We start from the raw sequence: 19,290 nt of genomic DNA, 5'->3' as shown, positions 1-19,290 counted from the left end.
TATAAAGCTCTTCAAGTTTATTTATATCTACAGTCCCCAGTTCCTTTTGCTGTGATTAATGCACACATGAATTATCAAGAGATTAATACAGATATGAAGCATTTTGCTTTGTTTAAAGGGAAAAATTTTATAGAGCTTAAGGCCGTAGTGTGTTTTGAATGTGGTTGTGGAAGACATGGTCAACTCAGATAACTGAAAGTTACAGATGATTCTACAACTCTTAGATTTTATCAACAGTTTCAACTTTTACCTTCTCCCAGAAAGATTTAATCAAGGTAAAAATAAAATAAGTGGACTTATAAGTGGTTTATTTTTGTTCTGTTTAGCCAGGGGTCAGAGACAGAGGAGAGAACCAAAAGACTGAGATATTCTCCTGGAGCCTGGATAGATGAAAGTAGTTACATCATTCTGTCTGTCTCAGTCACCTAGGTTCCCCAGAGCTATGAATTTATGCATAGGAGCCCTGCAGTCAGACAGCTGCAAGGAAGAAGAAGGCAGGAAACAAAAGATGAAGGAAAACTTGGTTTCTGTCCACTTCCAGCATCCAGTTGTTTTTTTATTGATGGGAGACCTCTCTCGGGAAACTCAGTGTGGAAACCTGGAGTTCACAGTTCGTAGTGCATTAGGAACAGGAGAAAGAGGACGTCTATAAAGTAACCCCTCATCCAGAGGGACATGGTGTAAATTGTTTCCAGTGACAAAGACCAGCTGGTTAAGTCAGGAGAGCTTTGGTCAAGCTGTATGTGCTTTCACGGGCTGCTTCGGGTTCCTGTAGGAGGGAAGTGAGTGAAGGTGCAGCAGTTCAGCCAGGCTTCCTAAAAGAGAGACAGCTGATGACCACGCCTGCTTCCATGCTGACCTCTAGGTGTACGGGCTGTGCTCTCTTCCAGCCAGCGTCCCATGCTCTGTGGGCCCAGAAAAACCAGGGTGTAGGCCTCAGCCACCCCAGGTCCGACGTACATTCTCCTTGGACACCATCCTCAGCTCCTACCTTCTGGGCCAGTGGCCACGAGATGCTGATGGGGCCTTCACCTGCTGTACCAATGACAAGGCCACCCAGGTAACGAAGCTCTCTCTAATGGGGTGAGGGGTAAGGATGGGGTGGTGGGGTGACTGAGAAGGTCTTGAGTCTACTTGTCAACCCTCAATCATGTACGTGATTTGTCCTCGGTTGCAGCTATACATATTCACTATACATGAAAAGCTATAACATATAGCTTTTCATCATCTCATGTTTACCAGCTTAGTTCTCTTTGTAAATTTACCTGAAAATGAGTTTGCATTCCACCTGTTGGGAGAGAGAAGCCAAACCGTTTGTCTTTGAGTATTCATGTGTGGATATACAAGAGTTGATTTTGGAATTTATTCTAGATTTTAATAAATGAGGTTTACCTTGCTAAAACAAGCCAATATTCAGCTGAGTATGCATTCCCCAGACAACTGAAAGAGGTCGCCAAAATATGTGTTGAGCCAGGATGTATCCCACTGAAGCAACAGGAGTGGGAAGTTCTCAGATAATGGAGAGTTGCTCCTTAGTCAGCAGCCCTTTCTGGGGTTTTAGGTGTCCCATTTGAGTCGTATGGAGCCCAGGTCCCCTCTTCAATCCTAAACTTAGAAGGAATCTCCACAATCATCCGGTTCGTTGGTCAGTTTTTGAATAAAGTAGTATTAGCCTGAGCAAAAAGTTGTCTCACATGTGAAATTATACAAAGATATTTCTTCGTCTGACTGAGGACTTTGACATTCTCAGCAGTTAAGTTTTGAAGAATCAAACCTTCTCCCTTTGATGCAGTTTAAGCCCATTCCTGTTCAACTTCAGGACAAATGAGTTGTTCTCAGGAAAGAGGAAACAGGGCGGGGAGAACACAGGCTCAGAGGCGAGGCAGCCCGCATCCTGGGGGATGCTGGGCCAGCCGTTCTTCCTTTGCAGTCACTGCGGTGTGCCCATCCCGCCTGATCGGAGGTGGGGTGCTGGCCAAGTGGAAAAGGCTTTTGTGTGCTCACTTCCCCTGTCCTCCTCTGTTGAGCACATCTCATCAGTCCCTTTTATTTATTTTTTAAATGAGATCCATTTTCAAGTGTTATTAGTGAATGTTTGAATGCCCAGTGCTGTTCTTGGCGTGTCAGAGTGAAGAACAAGGAAATGAGAACAAGGTTTGGCCTTGGTGAGTCTGGATGCCAGTTCCATGAAGGCCAGTAAACCGGGAGCCAAGGGATGAGATGGGGCCAAGTGTCTGGCACAGTTTACAGGAGGGACATTCTCACAGGAATACGCCACCTTGGAGCAACAAAAGTTTGCATTTAAAATCGATGGCCCTTTTTAGATCTAGGAACAGACTGTAAAGCATGCTCTGGGTAGCAGACCAAATAGGCCTACTTCCTGGGAGCCCTGGACACTGTTGTTCCCTGTGTCCCCTGAAAAGGGCAAATAGTATAGGTTAGGATTGCCCATCACAGTCCTGGAGCACACATCCCTTTCTCTCTTGAGAGAATGGTTAGTCCAAGTAACGTGTCTAGTCATGGAGGGCTTCCTGGAGGAGCAGGACTTGAGGTTGCTTCAGATGTGCTCATGATTACACCCGTTTCATCAGACAGCAGGCTTCCACACACCCCACCTATCCCTAAATCCCCATCTCTGTCATTTCCTGCTCTCCGTCTTCTAGGAAGCCTCCATCCCACTCCTCAGATGGCGTTCTCTTTGTCAACTCAGAGCAGGGTTGGCCTCAGATGTTCCCTGGCCAGATTTAGAGGCATGGGCTCTAGGCTGTGTGTTTTTGCTCAGGCTCCAGCTGCAGGCCAGATCTTTTATATAACAAGTCTGGGCTTCTTGCCACAGCAAGACAGAGGTCAGCGATGCGCCTCCATGGGTCTGGCAAGGCTGAGCTCTGCAGCTTTCCTCTTTCCCTGGGATGGGCTCCAGCCCTCGAGGAACTCTTAGCAACCTGTCAATATTGTGGCTGCAGTGAGGAGGTGGGAGAATTCTGATCAACATAGGCATCCAAACCCAAGTATGTGCGCGGCCTGTCTTTCATTTCTGGCCTTCTGGGAATTTTCTGCTTCTAGGTTTTGGGCTCCATTCAAATTCCTGCTTAAGCACCCTGGCCTGGCACAAGCTACATTCTTCAACACTGGGGTTACACAAGGAACTGAAGCCTCTCCTGACATCTCCCAAAGTAACTGGTACTCCTCCCCTACGGAGCACAGCTACATCACCTAGAAAGGACTGGAGATGGGGGAGAGGTTTTATGGGGGGAGATACAAAGGGTGTAGTGAAGAGTGGAGGGAAGGTAGTAAGGCCACATCTACCAAAGTTCTTGAAAGCTTTCAGTTCAGTTCAGTCTGACTCTTTGCAACCCCATGGACTGCAGCAGTTGCTAAACATAGATGACGCCAGCACCTTCCCCTAATTCCTTTGTGCTCGAGGGGCGACAGCCTCCCCCGCCCCCTACCTCCTGTGCTCTGTCTTCTAGCCACACCAGTGTGGTACCTCCACCACATCTGGAAGGCCCTCGCTTCTGCTCTCTTAGTTGTGCCGCCAACCCCTGCCTCCACCCCTCCTCATACATACCTCCGTCCAGCCACCAGAGTGAGTGTTTGAAGACCTCATCACCCTGGCACTCCTGGGGCAGGACCTGCAATGAAGACAGCAGCCTTAGTCATGGGGTAGGCCAAGCAGCTCAGCTCCCCTCTCCAAACCCCTGGAGCAGGCAAGAGCCCTGCAAGTTTCACATGAGAACACACTGTCCTCAAGGCTTCTCCCAAGGCAGAAGATGGAGTTAAAGTTCTCAGTTCTCGAAGGTAGCAGGTTGCAAACAGTCCCAGTATTCTCTCCTTGGGCTTAGCAATGTTTTAAGCCCTTAGGAAAGCACAAAGGAAGCATGGCTGGTTCCCAGGCAACTTGTGGTCTGATGTAGAGAGCTAGCTTACCCAGATATTTGGGGCAAGTGAGGAAGAGAGGTGGGTGGACCTTATTTGGGAAATTGGTTCTTCTAAGGGGCTGTGAATGTCGTCATCCGGGAAGGAGGGCTTTGGAGCTGCTCATGTTCTGAGCCAGGGTGTGCACCAGGAGCAAGACGACCAGATCTCCCAGAGGTCAGCATGGTGGGTGTAAGGAAGAGCTTGGGTGCAGTGGGTGCTGGACACGGAAGGCACAATCACTGAGGACTAGGAAGGCTCCTCTGTGGTGTCACCATCATCTGGACGTGTCTTAATGTCTCGGAAAACTGTGCCAGGATTGTCTGGGTCAGTCTGCCCCCCCCACCCCCAGGTCAGCTGGTCACTCAGAGCTGGCCACCAAGTGCCGTGGGCCAGTCCCTCCTAGCCCCAGGCCTGGGCGGGTAATGGCAGCACATTCTGGTGGTGGCGATCGCCCCTCCCTTCATTCTGGGAGTCTTCTGAAGGGAGGAAGTGGTCTTACCACAGTGGGATGACTGTTGGAGCCACTGGTGGCTCATCCTGCAGACAGATGCAACCTTGGGTGCCTGTTCGCCTGGCCCCAGCCTGCTCATCCCTAGCCCTGTTTCCTCTTCAGGCTCCAGGTGATGTTGGGAAATGCCCTGATGATAGACCTTTTTTCTCCCTTTAGGTCTGAGTTACCTTTTGCAGAAAAAATAAGCTTAAGCCCTTGACTAGCAGGGCAGAGGTGGCAGGCTTTGTTTAGAAAGTCTGTTTTTTCTCTTTGTTTTCCCTTTCTATGACTTTCCCAACCTCTGTGCCGTCCTTCTCTTTTCCCCAACACAGTGCCTCAGCATTTGGTGATGACACACAACTCAGTCTGCTCATCACGGGCCTTTTTTTGTGGTTGTGAGGGTCTGGGCACAATGCCTGTTTCCCAAACTGGTGAGCAGAACCAGTTGTTCAGTATACGGTTTGATGGCAGCTCAGAATATTTGAAAATGGGTCTATGATGGAAAATTTGAGGGTTGCAGACACTGTGGGACTAGAGAACTCTAACTCTGCAGCTAGAGTTCTTGGTGCTGGCTGGCCGACCACCCTCAGAGCCCTCCCTGCCTCTTTTTCTGGCCAGGGTCCCAAATGGTGGCTTCCCTGCTGAATTTCAGCTCGCCATGTAGTTACTGAACATTTATACTAGGCCAGGCACCATGCTGCTCTGCACATCCGCATAGTAGGTACACATGGGGTTATGTCCCCAGAGCCCAGCCAAGGTCACTGGAGAAAGTGAGGACCAGGACTCTTCCTGCCTCAGAATCTGGACAGAAGCTTAGTTGGCTGTGGGGCAAAGAAAGAGGTTCCAGTTTGGGGGGTTTTGGCTCCATCTCACCCCTGCCCTCTTGTTAGATCAGGCTGCTGTTTGGAGAGCTGTCCTCACCCTAACCCAGTTTTCCTACATGTTGCTCCGAGACTTCAGAGTCCCAGGCAAAGCCTCCTTGGTCTAACTCACATCAGTTTTGCATAATCCAAGCATCATCTGCATAGTTGGCTGATGCCACTCATGACCAGTAAGTAGCCCTGCTTCTCTCTCAGCTGCTCCCCAAGGCCAGGATGTTAAAATAAATCTGTTCCAGGGTGTGAGTCCCTTTGACAAACATGACTGGCCTGCTGAGCTCAAGCTTTATCCTGCTTCCAGAAGACCATCTGGGACAGCTACTTACGGTGCTGTCACACAGCCTGGCTTGACCCCTGTTGTGCCATAAAGGGTAGCTCTTTGAAGAGTAGCCTTCCTTAGCCTTGACTTTTCTGTCCTCCAAGGAGACCCTGGACTAGATGCCTGGGCTGAGACCCAAGAGGAGGAGGCTGTCTACCCAGGAGCACAGGAAATAAGGCAAAGGCATGGTCCTTCTCTTGATGCTCCCAGTTCAGTTGGAGTGGCCCGTGCCCACACCTGTGCACATGCCTGCCTGAAGAATACTCCAGGTCGGTGTGTAAGTAGCTTCAAACCCAGGATAACCTAATGTATTAGGTTCCTGAGGCTGATGTAACAAATTACCTCAAACTTAGTGGCTTAAAATGATGGAAGCTTATTGTCAGAGTTCGGAAAGGCAAAAGTCTGAATTCCATTCCACTGGGCCAAGATGAAGGTGTTGGCTGGGCTATACTCTCTCTGGAGGCTCTCTGGGAGACCCATTCCTTGCATCTTCCAGCTTCTGGTGGCTGCCAGCATTCTTTGGCTTGTGGCCACATCGGTCCACTCTGCCTCCTTGGTCACATCTTCTTCTGTGAGTGTCTATGTTTCCCTCTTATAAGGACACTTCAAATGGCATTAGGGCCCACCAGGATAAACTTCCCATCTCAAGAGCCTTAACTTAATTGCATCTGCAAACACTTTCCCATATAAGGTAACAGTAACAGGCCCCAGGGATTAGGACCTGATTTCTTTGGGGGGCCATTTTCAATCTGTCACACCTACTGATGTCGCCTACGACTTTGCCCCTTGCTCACTCTACCCCAGCCACACCGATCTCCTATCATTCACAAACCTCCCAGACTGGCTCCTGCTTCAGGACCTTGGCACTTGCTGTTCCCTCCACGTGGGTCACTAGCACCTGTGATATCTACATGGCTCACTCCTCATCTCCTTCATGTTTTCATCAGATTCTCCCTTTTCAACGAGGACTTCCCTGACATTTAAAGTCATGTTCCCCAACCTAACATTCCTATCCTCTTTCTTTAAAAAAAAAAAAAAAATTATTTACCTTTGGCTGCACTGGGTCTTTGTTGCGGCTCATGGGCTTTCTCTAATTGCGGCAAGCCGGGACAACTCTCTAGTTGTGATATCGCGTGGGCTTTGACTTCTCTTGTGGAGCGCGGGGGCTCTAGGCACACAGGCTCAGTGGTTGTGGTGCACTGGTTTAGTTGCTCAGAGGCATGTGGGATCTTCCCAAACCTGGGAATCGAACCCATGTTCCCCGCATTGGCAGGTGGGTTTTTAACCACTAGAACCCCAGGGAAGTCCCTCCTATCTCCTGTCTTTGCTGTATTTTTCTCTTTTACCTATCACTGTTTAAACTGTGCCTCCAACTAGAATGTACACTCACAGGAGAGGAGAATTTTTGTCATTTCATGTGTTATATCCACAGCACCTGGAATGGTACCTGATACCCAGTTTGCATTCAGTAACTCTTTGTTGAATGCACATGTGATATGTGCCCTGAACCCACGTGATCAGAGAAGATGCAGAGGGTGGCAGCAGGCCATGTGAGGTGGACAGTTAAGAAGGGCTCCCTGATGGGAAGGCTGGAAAGAGCTGGTAGGGTGCACTTAGTTGGGGACGCCAGGCTTAGAGGTCAAGGGATAAGGAAAGACAAAGGAGATGGAGCTACATTTGTCTGTATGACAGAGAGCCCGGGGTGGAGAGTAAGATGGTGATGCCTGTGGCGAGGGGTGGGTGTTGAGGTAAAGCGATGGCCTTTAGTAACACAGTTTACAGAGTAGGCAGTAGTTGCCTGGAGATGCTGCTGAGCAGACAGGTGCGGTGGACTGAGAGAGGAGAGTCTCCCAGCTGCCCTGAGTTTTCACATCTCTTCTAGCCCCTAGCGCTGGCTGACACTTCTCCTTCCACCCCTTCACATACCTCAGAAGAAAGAGGCAGTTGAAAAGTTCTCAGGAGATGTTAGTAGACCCAGGGACAAGCCTGAAGGTGGCTGATTCACCGCCTTCTCACCACGCACCTGTGGGTGCAGGGTCTTCCCAGAGGAGGAGAAACGGGCAGCACCTTAGCCTTTGTTGCCCCTCCCCTGCAGCCTCTGCCACCTTTCCAGGGACAGCAAGCTTGAGTGGAGCTCAGCTCTAATGAGCAGACCTAGTTATCTATCGGTTTGGCTTGGAGCCCTGGTAAGGAGGAACGTTTGTGCATCTGCCCAGCTCAGGGGCTATGGGAGAGGGGGTTCTCCTCTCTTTTCAGTATATGCAGTGGTGGGATTTTCTGAGGCTATGTCCGCCAGTACTCTGATGGGCATTTGGAAGTAGACTGGCTGCTTGGTTTCCCCTGTCAGAGCCAGCTCCACCTCCAGGCTTTGGGGTACAGCGTGATGTCACCCTTCTGCAGAAGAAGGGATGGTGGGGATGCATCTCGGGAGGGTCCCCCTTGTGCTAGTCTCAGAGAAAGGAGTCGGGGCAGTCATCTCACCCTGGCTGTCTTGCACAGCCGAGCAGAGTTCCTGATGGGTGGGCAGCTGGGAGAAGGAAGAGGCAGGGAGGCTCGGCCCCCTGTGGCCCCTCTCCTGCAGCTGTCGTGCAGGGCAGCCTGCTCCCACAGCCCCACTCAGACTGCCCCCACTGAGCTCTTCTTAACAGCTGTTGGGTGGTGAGTTGTTGGGCTTTTTCCCTCTTATCCTCCCCCTTTTCTGTTTGCAAGAACCTCTCGGGAGAGGTCAGCAGATCTGTTGGAGGAGATGGTTCCCAGGCCCTCATGGTTTTGGCAGCTTGTGCAAAGAAGTTAGAGAGGAACTGGTTCCACTGGAGCCTCCCCCTTGGGCCCTCCCTTGGAATGGAAGTAGGGATGCTGGCGGGGGAGATGACCATGTCCTCCTCTGCCTCATGCTTAGAGTCAACAGCTTCCCCCCTCCAGCAGGGGCTCAGGAAGTGGGTCTACAACTGCCCCTGCCTCCATCCTGGGTCCTCTGTCTTCTGCACAGTCGGGGAGGAAGAATGGCGGATTGAGAGCCTGGTTCTCACAGTGGCAGAGCAGGGCCTAGGAGAAGGAGCTGTGATAAAGCCAAGAGAGGTCAGGCGTCTGAGCTGACTTCAGGATTCTGGCTCCTCGCTTTGTGAAAATCCCTCCTGCCGTGTATTCAGGGGGACACTGGGGCCCCCAACACTCTGTGGACAGGGAAATATCACAGAGCAAGCTTGAGGCCCTGCACTGCAAGAAGTCTCCTGCTTCAGTCCAGGATGGAGAGCAGGGCATCTCTGTTGAGCTTTTTCCTCTCTTACCAATTAATGACTCCTTAATGGGGTCTCATCTGGTAACTTGTTTTCATTAGACTCACAGGAACCTGGGCCCCTACTGGGCTCTTAGATGGGGAGGGAATCGGGGATGCCAGTGGTTCCCTGAACTCAAGCTCCTTTGGACCTGGTTGGGATAGAGAGGGACAAAACTGGTCCTCACTGCTGGGGAGAAGCACATGGATTTTCTGGGGCTGTAATCCACATGCAAAAGTCTTAAGAGAGTAAAGAGCAGGTTGTCCTCATTGGCTCATCAGGGACAGTTTCCTGGCGGACATGGGAAGAGGCAGTGCAGGTGGAGAAGCCTGAAAGAATAAGAGGGGCTGGCGGCATCCTGGGGGTTGATATGCAGGTGAGAGAAGACCACCCAGAGCCACCACCTCTGGTCCTGAAAATGGTGTGTCTGCTTCCCCAGGGCTCATTTGAGGAGCTGAGCTGTCTCACTCAGTTTCTCTCCCTGCAGACCCCCCTATCCTGGCAAGAGCTTGAAGGCGAGCGGGCCATCTCCTGCACACACAAGCGCTCAGCATCCTGGGGCAGCACAGACCACCGGAAAGAGGTAACCGCCCCCTTTGATGCCCCGGCCAGGGTAGCTGTCTCTTGTCTCCCCCTAGCACCATCTGCTCCAAAGTGGACCCACGTTTTCAGTCTCACCCGCCTTGATCTAGCCTTTTCCTGATGAGTTGGCGTCTTCGTAGCTGCCTCCCAGCCTCCTGGTGGCCTGGATTTATGAGCCCAGGCCCTCCTGTAGGCAGGGGCTTGGCCTGGACCTACTGCTGCCCTCCAACAGACAAGCTCAGGGTGGGGGTGGCCATTGTTCTCACTTCACTTTGAGGTTGCATCCAGATAAGCAGTTCAGAGACCAGAGAGAGACAGAGAACGAGTTTTCTGGGAATTGGAAGCCTCCAACCTCACTACTTAACCACTCATCCAGCCTTATTTTTAAAAGCAGAGAAAAATAGTGAAAATAGTGATATGTTCCCAAACACTCCTTCCTGGCCCTCCCTCCCTCTCACGAGGGCCCTTGGGGTTTGAGGGTAAGGATAGAAAAAGCCATAGACTGGATTCCAAGGCTCCCAACCCAGGAGGACCAGCTTGCCAGGGGTCACCGTTTACAGGGCAGTAGCTTCTGCCCTCTTGGCTGCAAGAACAGAAGGAGAATTGTTGTTATTCAGTCGCTCAGTCACGTCTGACTCTTTGCCACCCCACGGACTGCAGCACGCCAGGTTTCCCTGTCCTTCATATTCTCCTACTGGCAGAATATTTAAGGCTAGTGGGAAATACAAAGTATTTGCAGTTTGTAATTATCAGAATATTTACATTAAGGATCAGTAGGTCCAGAATTACAGAGTGACGGGGATAACAGTCAAAGTTGTTGATGATGCTCCATAATTGTTACCGGATGTGAAGTTGGGACAAAAGCTGATGTTCCTTCTGGAGAGGCTGCTCCTTGCTGAGCACAGTCTACTTTAAAATGGGGGTTGGGGGGAGCTTCCCTGGTGGTCCAGTGTAAGAATCCTCCTTGCAGTGCAAGGGACACTGGTTCCATCCCTGATCCAGGAAGATCCCACATGCCCACAGAGCAGCTTGGCCTGTGTGCCACACTGAGCCAGCGCTCTAGCTCCTGAGAGCTGCAGCCACTGAAGCTGCAGCTGTCTAGAGCCCGTGTCTAGAGCCCGTCTCCGCAGCAAGAGGAAGCACTGCAACAAGAAGCCCACACGCCGCAGCAAAGAGTAGCCCCGGCTCAGGGGCCACAGCGAGAAAAAGCCCTCGAGTAGTAGCGAAGGCCCACCACAGCCCCTGCCCCCAAAACAATAATCATAATAAAATAGGGGGAAATCCTTCTGTCCTTCCTGGTCCCAGGACCTTTGAGATAGCTGTGAATGTACTTTGAGGAGTGAATGTAAGAACGTCATTTCCCATTTTTATTAACAGAGTAGTTTGCCATGCCTTTGGAATCTGTGAAAGACAGAAATGGTTTCAGGGTTGTATATTTTTAATTTTTTCGAACCTGAGCCACCTGTGGAATACATGGTAATTCAAAACATCCAATAATCTGGTCATATATGGTGTCTAGCTTGCCCAGTGAGCATATCATCAATTTGAATACCACTGAAGTATTTTGAGATGGAAGATTAACTTCCATCTTCTTTTTATGTATTTTATGTATCCTGAGCTTTTTGGCAGGAGCCACGCCTGAGAGAGGGGCTTCCCAGGTGTCGCTAGTGGTAAAGCACCTGCCTGCCAGTGCAGGAAATGTAAGCGACGCAGGGTTGGATCCCTGGGTCGGAAGACCCCCTGGAGGAGGGCATGGCAACTCACTCCAGTATTCTTGCCTGGAGAGTCCCATGGACAGGGGAGCCTGGCGGGCTGCAGTGCATGGGCTCGCACACTGTCAGACACTCCTGAAGTGACTTTGCACGCACACCTGGGAGGGAGGACCAGTGCACCTTTGCTTTGCTTCACCTGCCTGTCCTCTCCCCTCTCCTGGCCACTAGATTACCAAGTTGAAGCAACAGCTGCAGAGGACAAAGCTGAGCCGCAGTGGGAAAGAGAAGGAGCGGGGCTCCCCACTCCAAGGGGACCATGCTGTGCGGGGAGCACGGAGGGTACGTCTGTCCCCCAGCCCTCTCCCTGCTCGTCCACCGTGGGCGGGCCCCCCGGCGTGGGCAGGTCCTCTGAGCCCTTCCTCACCGCGGGGCCCGTGGCCGCATGGGTGCCGGGGAAGTTCTGAGGCAGCGCTGGAAAGGGCACATGCTGCGTGTCTGTCATCCCCACCCCCTGCACACTTGAGGCCGCGGTGCAGACTCTAAAAGCACACTCTGGGCCTCTGCCTTATAGCGAAAGCCCCACTGAATTGGTAACTGTCCCCAAACTCTCCTTTACCCACTTGGTTCTGCTGTGTAGACAGAACTGTTACCCGCTGGTCAGAACTGATACCTGGATGGTGTCTGGAGGGGTTCAGTGATGGCCTTATCCGCCTCCTCCTCAGGCGTCCCCTCCCAGCTTCCCCGCAGGGTCCCCTGTCCTGAGACTCAGCCCCTGTCTGCACCGGAGCCTGGAAGGGCTCAACCAAGAGCTGGAGGAGGTGTTTGTGAAGGACCAGGGTGAAGAGGAGCTGCTGCGGGTGAGTGGGGGCCACATGCTGGGTGCACAGACAGTCGCATCTTGCTGAGTCTGGACACAGGGAGGTGGGACTCGTGCTGTCTGGGGGTGCACAGGCTGTGCACCTGTCAACAGAGCAGTGTGCCACCACCACCCCATGGGAGGAACACAAATGGCGTTTATCAGACTCAAATGGACTTGACCACAGGAACAGCGGAGCTGGGTGGGTGAAGCTGGGGAGACTTTGGGGCAGTGAGTAGAAAGAGGAGTAGAGGTTGGCAGAGAGGAGGGCCCCTGGCTGGGAGGAGCGGACTAGTGTCTTCAGCCAAAGCAGCAGCTCAGTGCTCCCGGCACACTCGTCACTGTCAGCATCACCACCACCCAGCTGTGTCTCCATTCAAGCAGCCTCGGTGCCTGAGTTACCGCTTCCCTTTCCTCCATCGCTACCTGGTCACACGGGTTCATCCTTCATGCCCAGCTGCCTTTGTGTAGCCTTCTCCCCACCTCCACTCGCAGACGGATTATTTGCTCCCTTTTCTGCAGTCTCAGGCACATTTTTATACTGACACAGGAGAATTGGGGAATGCCAGTTGGGCAGTATTAATATAATTCTAATGGGCACACTCCTCAGTTTATGATTTACTTGCTGGTTGATTTTTAATGTGCATATATGTAGGATTTTACACACGCATACAAATTGGTGAGCTGTTGATACAGGTACCATTGAATGTTAAAAAAGGAGTGTGTGTTTCATGCATGATACTGAGCTGCCCGTTTTTACTGCAGGGGCCTGACAGTGTCCTGTTGGCTCGCCCTTTTTCGTGCCTCCATGTGTCATTCACCTTTGTGTTCCCAGAGCCTGACACAGGGGAGGCCCCCGCCCTCATGAGGCGTACAGCCTAGTGGCAGCAACACATGGATGAAACCATAAAATTTGTGGTTATAACGTGCTGTCCCTGAGGGAAAAGAACAAAGCGCTCTGATGGGGGTGGTTGGGAAAGTCAGGGAAGTGAAGAAATGGTGTCACCGTGTCATGAAGAGAGGACAGGAATAATGGCGAGGGGAGGATCCTAAGGGTCCCTGCAGCCCTGATGGCCTGAGGGGACAGGCCTGAGAGTCCCCATCCCCATTCTTCCTCGGCAGATCCTTGAAATCCCTGACGGGCACCGCGCCCCAGCTCCCTCCCAGAGCGGCAGCTGTGATCACCCCCTCCTCCTCCTGGAGCCTGGAAACCTTGCCAGCTCTCCCTCCATGCCCCTGGCATCCCCCCAGCCTTCTGGCCAGACCAGCCGTGAGGAGCACCGGGGTGCAGCCGAGGAGCTGGCATCTGTCCCCAGCGACAAAGGTAAGCTGGGGAGGCCAAGGCCGCATGGCCCATGACAAGTATGGGGTCACCTCTGTGCCCTTTCCCAACTCATCAGCTTCTGGCTGGGTACTTCTACTTACTAACCAACTAGAACATCTTCATTCTGTATGTTATATTGATCCTTGATACAGATTCTGATTTATAATTTATATGAAGCTTTTGCACTTACAGTTTTATTTAATTCTCACTTGTAATCCAGAGAAGCAATCCCTCCCACCTCCATTTTTTGGCTGAGGTCCAGCTGTAATGGAGAACCCATGAGCCCATCAAGTGTTCACTGTACCCATAACCAGGCACGCATCTCAGGGCAGGTGTGAGTGCTATAAATAAAAGAATGACTCTTGCCCAGAGTCACACAGTCTGACCCAAATCAAACCCCAAGCTTTCTCACTCCAAATCTCCACTTTGTGCTTCCGCTATGACTGGATCACTGAGAGGACGAAACACAAGTCCCTCTTTCCCGTATGAATGCTCCTAACATTCTAACATGCAGGCGTTGTTGCCTGCATCACCTGACTTGATCTCATAGCAACCCCATCAGGTAGGCCGGTCAAAGGCACGATCTGACAATACAGAGGTGAACAGAGCGTAGAATAATAAATGTGAGATAAACACAGATAAAGTCAATATTTGAAACCTCGGCCAAGTACATTTGCTGTGTGGAAAATGAGAGGAATCTTATCCCACAAGTGGGGTGAGTAAAGATTGCTTGTCTGAGTCAGTAGAAGAGCTCTTCCTGGAAGAAGGGATAGATTTTCAAGAGCGTGGAAAGGAAGAAGCTATGGTATGTTGGCAGGCAGGGTGGTGCAGTCTTGGAAGAAGGCAGAGACACAGACGTTAGGATTCTTTTCAGTCTGAGACTTGAAGTTCCCATTGCAGTCTACCTCCGGGGCATATGGAATTGGTATTAGACCAGACTTTCCCCTCAATTCAACTGTGTTTTTTTTACCCTGTATAACAGAAGCTATAATTTTGTAAGCTGCCTCAAAGATGTCTCAAGGTAGAGCGTAGACAAACAACCTGGATTAACATAAGCACTGCCAGCCAGGGTGCCATGTCTCCCAGGCCCGCCTGGGAGAGCTGAGACACCCTTTGGTGCCGCTCGACTCAACCTTACTCTGTGTGCAGCTTCCTCTCCAGGCCACCCCACCTTCCTTGAAGATGGCAGCCCATCTCCAGTCCTTGCTTTTGCCGCCTCCCCTCGGCCCAATCACAGCTATGTCTTCAAACGGGAGCCCCCAGAAGGCTGTGAGAGAGTACGGGTGTTTGAAGAGGCCACGTGAGTACCTCAGCCGGTTGGTGAGGGTCTGGGCGTGTGAGGGAGGGACAGAGATGTTGGCTGAGCCCTGTGGTGCCCCACCAGATAGGCCCCTCTTCAGGCTCGGACTCCCTCTTATCAGGAGACACTGTCAGCCATAGACAGTCAGTACTGCAGTTTTTCCATGATCAAACTTGTTGACATTACCTCCTCTGAGCACCTAAATCTGTGCTTATCATGATCTCCATAGAAACCTGCTCTCTGCCCACATGCCAGCCACAAGCGCAGCAGGAGCTGGAGAGGAAAGAGATCTGAAACTTAAACCCTTTGTTTCTTCTGTTTTTTTTCCATCTCCAAGGAAGGTGTGAGAATTTGTTAGACCATAATGAGAGAGAGAGAGAACTTATTAGTACTTCTCTTCAGGCAGAGCTTAGAAGTGCCTCACGCCCACTGGCGCAGCCGGGGGAGCCTAAACAGCTTTCATACTGCTTCTGAGTCAAATCTTCACCCTGCAGCTGCAGTGGTTCAAGTGTCATGAACTTCCCGACAGAAATTTCCAGTCCTTGCAAGTAAGGACTATGGAATATCCCCAAACCAGCCTGGACAGTTCAGTAGTCATTCTTAAATTGATATCTTTACTACAGTTCCCTCCATTAGCAGAGAGAATCCAGAGCCAGAGCTTTACCAAATGCCCATGGCTCTGCTTAGCAGGAGCTGGGAAGAGAGCTCATCACATTCCCGCTATGACTGTAATGTTCCTTGGGGCCATTTCACAGTGGAAGCTATGGTTTCAACTGCAGTCAGGAAGTTGAGTTATGGTGTATGAGTGGAGATTTAGCTAGGACAGGGCTTGGGGGCTTGATGGCTCTATCTGTATCCCAGATAAGGGACAGGATGACCCTTGGTAGTAGCAGGAGGCACATACATAACCCAGAGGGAGTTACGGGGGAAACTATGGGCACTAGGGGTTTGCTCGCATCATCACTGTTGCCATTTCTCCTAGAATCCTTGGTCCTCTGGGGTAGGTGAGAGGGAAAAGGCCAGATCTTGTAGTTGAAGCAGACTCTGGACCCTGTCTCCTTCCCCAATGCATGGTATAGTTGAGTAGTTATAGCCTGGAATTGCTTGTGACAATTAGGCTGCTGCTTAACTTTATTCTTTTGTAGGCTCTTAAGGCCAGAAGAGGGTTAAAGCCAACTCATCCAGCTTCCTGCCCCTGTCTTAACTCTTTTAAGCGAGGTGGTGAGCCATCAGTTACTTTCTAAGATATCCTGCAACAAAAATTCTCAACTCATTGGTGTCTCTTCATTATATGAACTTTCCTACTGGGAGGTTCTTCCGTTTATTCGTTCTTCTTTCATATTTTCCTCTTCCTGGCTGCCTAGCTGGTAAGATGGCCTGGATTTCCCAGGGAGGGAATGAAGCTGTTCAGGGTCATGCTGGTTGTCATGCCCTTTGAGCGTTACGTGGTCTTCCCTCGGTCACCCTCCTGTGTGCCTGCTTACGTCGAGGGCATGCCCTCTCCTGCCCATCCCCTACCTCTTCGTAAAGTGGGATTCTTGTAAGTCCTTCTCAGTCAGGGGACACCTTGACACTGCGGAGTTCTCTGGGACCCCAGGCTTCCAAACACACCCGGCACATGGGCCCTCACTTCGTTCCACCTTTCCTCCCACCTCCCACGCTGGGCCAACATCTGCCCTCCTCCACATGCCTTGCTCTTCTTCCTGGGTTTGGAATGGTTAGAATTTAAATTAAATGGTACTACAATTAAAATGGTAATCAGTTTATCAAGCTGTGCACTGAGTGCATTTTTCTGTCTGTATATGTTACACTTCAAGAAAAAGTTAGGCGATGTGAAGCACTGGCACAGAACTGGCTTCTCCGTGTTTGTGTTCTTGCCTGGACTCCTCACAACCGGCAGCTTCTTGGGGCTCTTCACCCCTGAAGCATGGCCAGACATTCTTTCGGGGGAAAGAACCTTTTTGTCTAATCATACGGATTCCTTACTCTAGAACTCTCTGACCTGACCTGTTTTAGTCCTTCCGTTTCCCCTACGTGATCGGCAGAGTAGGGAATTCTTTCCACGTTAGGTGAGGCAGGTTAGGCCAAGAGCACATGGTAAGTTAGAACCTAGATCTCCTGGTAAGGTCTAGCTGCTGTCCTTTCCTTTCAGCAAGGGTTTTTGAAAATCATACCTCTAAAATCTTTTCAATCTGCTCAAGAATTAGATTTTTGAGGCCAGGAGAGTTCAGCGAGGGGTAGTTTTCCTCTGAGGGGACATTTGGCAGTATCAAGAGGCATTTTTGGTTGTTACACATGCGGTGGTCGTGCAGTGGGTGGAGGCCCGGGATACTGCCAAACATCCCACGAGGCACAGGACAGTTCCCCACAGGCAAGAGGTATCCAGCTCCAAATGCCAATAATGGGGAGGCTGAGAATCTCAGCTTGAGGCTATAACAAGTCTAAGAAAGTCACTTTGCTAGATCTCTGCTTTCAGGCAAGAGGTCTGCCCCCAAAACACTGTTCACTGATAAAAATCTCTCAAATTAAAAGGTCTCTCAGTCTCTTCTTCTAGAATCACAGTCAGGAAGTTCTCCTTCCTGTCTAGCTTTAATCCCTTCTGTTTTTAACTAAAGTAGATTTCCGGTTGTTTAGCCCTGTTTCTAAAACATGGAGAGCTGAGGGGCCTACACACTGGTTGTTGCTCAGTAGCCTGTCGTTTTTTTGGTCAAGCTACCAACCTGTTGGAACAGAGACCCAGCTCCCCGACACTGTGACGCCTCTCATCCCTTCTCACTGGCTATTTGTGTTTGTGTTTCTGTCTCCATCCTCCAGGTCCCCAGGTCCTGACCTGGCCTTCCTGACTTCCTGTCCTGACAAGAACAAAGTCCATTTCAACCCAACCGGCTCGGCCTTCTGCCCCGTCAGCTTGATGAAGCCCCTCTTCCCCAGCATGGGCTTCATCTTCCGTAACTGCCCCTCAAGCCCGGGATCCCCCCTTCCCCCTGCCAGCTCCAGGCCACCGGCTCGGAAGGATCCAGAGGCCTCCAAGGCCTCCTCACTGCCCTTTGAGCCGTGGCAGCGCACCCCACCATCAGAAGAGCCTGTGCTTTTCCAGAGCTCCCTGGTGGTCTGAGGGAGCTTTACCTCCACTTTACCATGGAGACCAGTGCCTTGGTGGCAGGACCCTCCCTAGCTCCCCTGAGGTGGGGGATGAAGGAGCCCTTCCCTCTCGGCCTTTGAGCACTTTCATTTATCGTGTCAAAGCCCTGGGTCCTCTTTCTGATGAACACTGGCCCCTTCAAATGTGAGGGGACCTGCTTTGTCCACTAATAGCTGGGCAGCTCACAAGTCACACCTGTGTTCTTGCCACCTCTCTCACCTGGTGGAAAACTCACCCAGAAGGTCTTGGGCCTCCCACTCCTGGGTATGAGTCCAAAGGGCTGTGTACGGGATCCTTGTCTTTATCATGGAGTGAGCTGGCCATGGTTGGAGGAGAGGAGACACCACAGATTTCCCTCCCTCTCCTTCAGACACAGACAAGGAGACCCAGATACCCCCATCCTCTCAGTCCCATCTGCCTGCCACCTTCTCACTGGAGGAGCTGACCAAAGCAGCCTGAAAGCGCCATGACACTTGACCAGTCCAGCTGCTGGCAGAGGGGGAACCAGGTGTTTTCCCAAGTGCGTTTTCATCTCGCTTTCACCCTAAGATTGTCTTAAGTAGCAGCCCAGCCTGCCCAGCCCCAGGTGGGTCGTGGGGGAGAGGGAGAGCTGGCATTCCTCTGGGTGGCAAGTGGCGACTCTCCACCCTCCACCTGCCCCAGGACTGGGTTGGATTAGGAAAATGCCTATTTTTCTTGTATCGATGTAGAAACTCTATTTTCTCCCAAAGACACTATTTTTGCAGCTGTTTGAAGTTTGTATATTTTCCGTACTGCAGAGCTTACACAAAATTGAAGAAGAATGTTAATGTTCAAGTTTTATTATCCTGTGTTTAGAAGGTTTTTTTTTTTTTTTTCAGATATTGGTGTTAATAGACCAAATAAATAAGTATTCCCAGCAGCTTGAGTTTCTGTTACATATTTTGGGGGTGAGGGAGCAGGATGGAGATTGAGGGTATCATTAATCACTTCATCCTTGTCTTCAAGAGGAGTCTTTACTTAACACAAGATGTTGGGTGGATGGGTCCAAAATGTGTGTCCTCAGGACAGCAGACTTTCCATGGACATATAAACAGTGCAGCCAGAGAAGGGATGTCCTGAATGAAGAGTGCAGTGGATGAGGGGTGAAGGAGTTAGTGGGGGAAGTCATCCTTTCTTGGGTGAGTCTGGGAAAACACCTTAACAGAGAGTGGATTTTACCTGGGAAATGAGGGTGACCAAGGGGAAATGGTTTGGCAATTTACAAGACAAGGGAACGGCATTCAGATTGAATCTCTGGGCACAGTTTTAGGGAAGCTTTAGCTCCTTCTGAGTGTTCTTTTCACATGAGTGAGCACCCACAACACAGATAGTAGAAGAAACTGTTCTGGTTCTTTTGCAGCCTATCAGCTTTATAGTGCCCCACCTGTAAGAGCTTTGTGGGGGAAATGAGAATAACCAACCCACAATTCTGTTAGTGATTTGCAGTTTACAAAGCATTTTCACAAAAGACAT

At 50.9% G+C, this 19,290-nt stretch overlaps 1 protein-coding gene across 1 annotated transcript in view; it reads left to right on the top strand.

Moving 5' to 3' along the window:
• FAM117A (family with sequence similarity 117 member A) overlaps nucleotides 1–18,697 on the top strand; it is a 42,247-nt gene extending 23,550 nt beyond the window's left edge. The window contains exons 2-8 of the mRNA XM_040245654.1: nucleotides 891–1,060; nucleotides 9,368–9,463; nucleotides 11,403–11,513; nucleotides 11,897–12,031; nucleotides 13,153–13,354; nucleotides 14,504–14,654; nucleotides 17,469–18,697. Of these exons, the coding sequence (XP_040101588.1) occupies nucleotides 891–1,060; nucleotides 9,368–9,463; nucleotides 11,403–11,513; nucleotides 11,897–12,031; nucleotides 13,153–13,354; nucleotides 14,504–14,654; nucleotides 17,469–17,769 (1,166 nt within the window). The 3' untranslated portion in view covers nucleotides 17,770–18,697. The remainder of the gene's footprint in view (nucleotides 1–890; nucleotides 1,061–9,367; nucleotides 9,464–11,402; nucleotides 11,514–11,896; nucleotides 12,032–13,152; nucleotides 13,355–14,503; nucleotides 14,655–17,468) is intronic.
• Nucleotides 18,698–19,290: the final 593 nt, after the last annotated feature.

Source organism: Oryx dammah, unplaced genomic scaffold, assembly GCF_014754425.2.
Source record: "Oryx dammah isolate SB20612 unplaced genomic scaffold, SCBI_Odam_1.1 HiC_scaffold_8, whole genome shotgun sequence".
Classification (NCBI taxonomy): domain Eukaryota; kingdom Metazoa; phylum Chordata; class Mammalia; order Artiodactyla; family Bovidae; genus Oryx; species Oryx dammah.
Note: the sequence above shows the minus strand (reverse complement) of the source record. Positions and strands in the feature narration are given on the sequence as shown.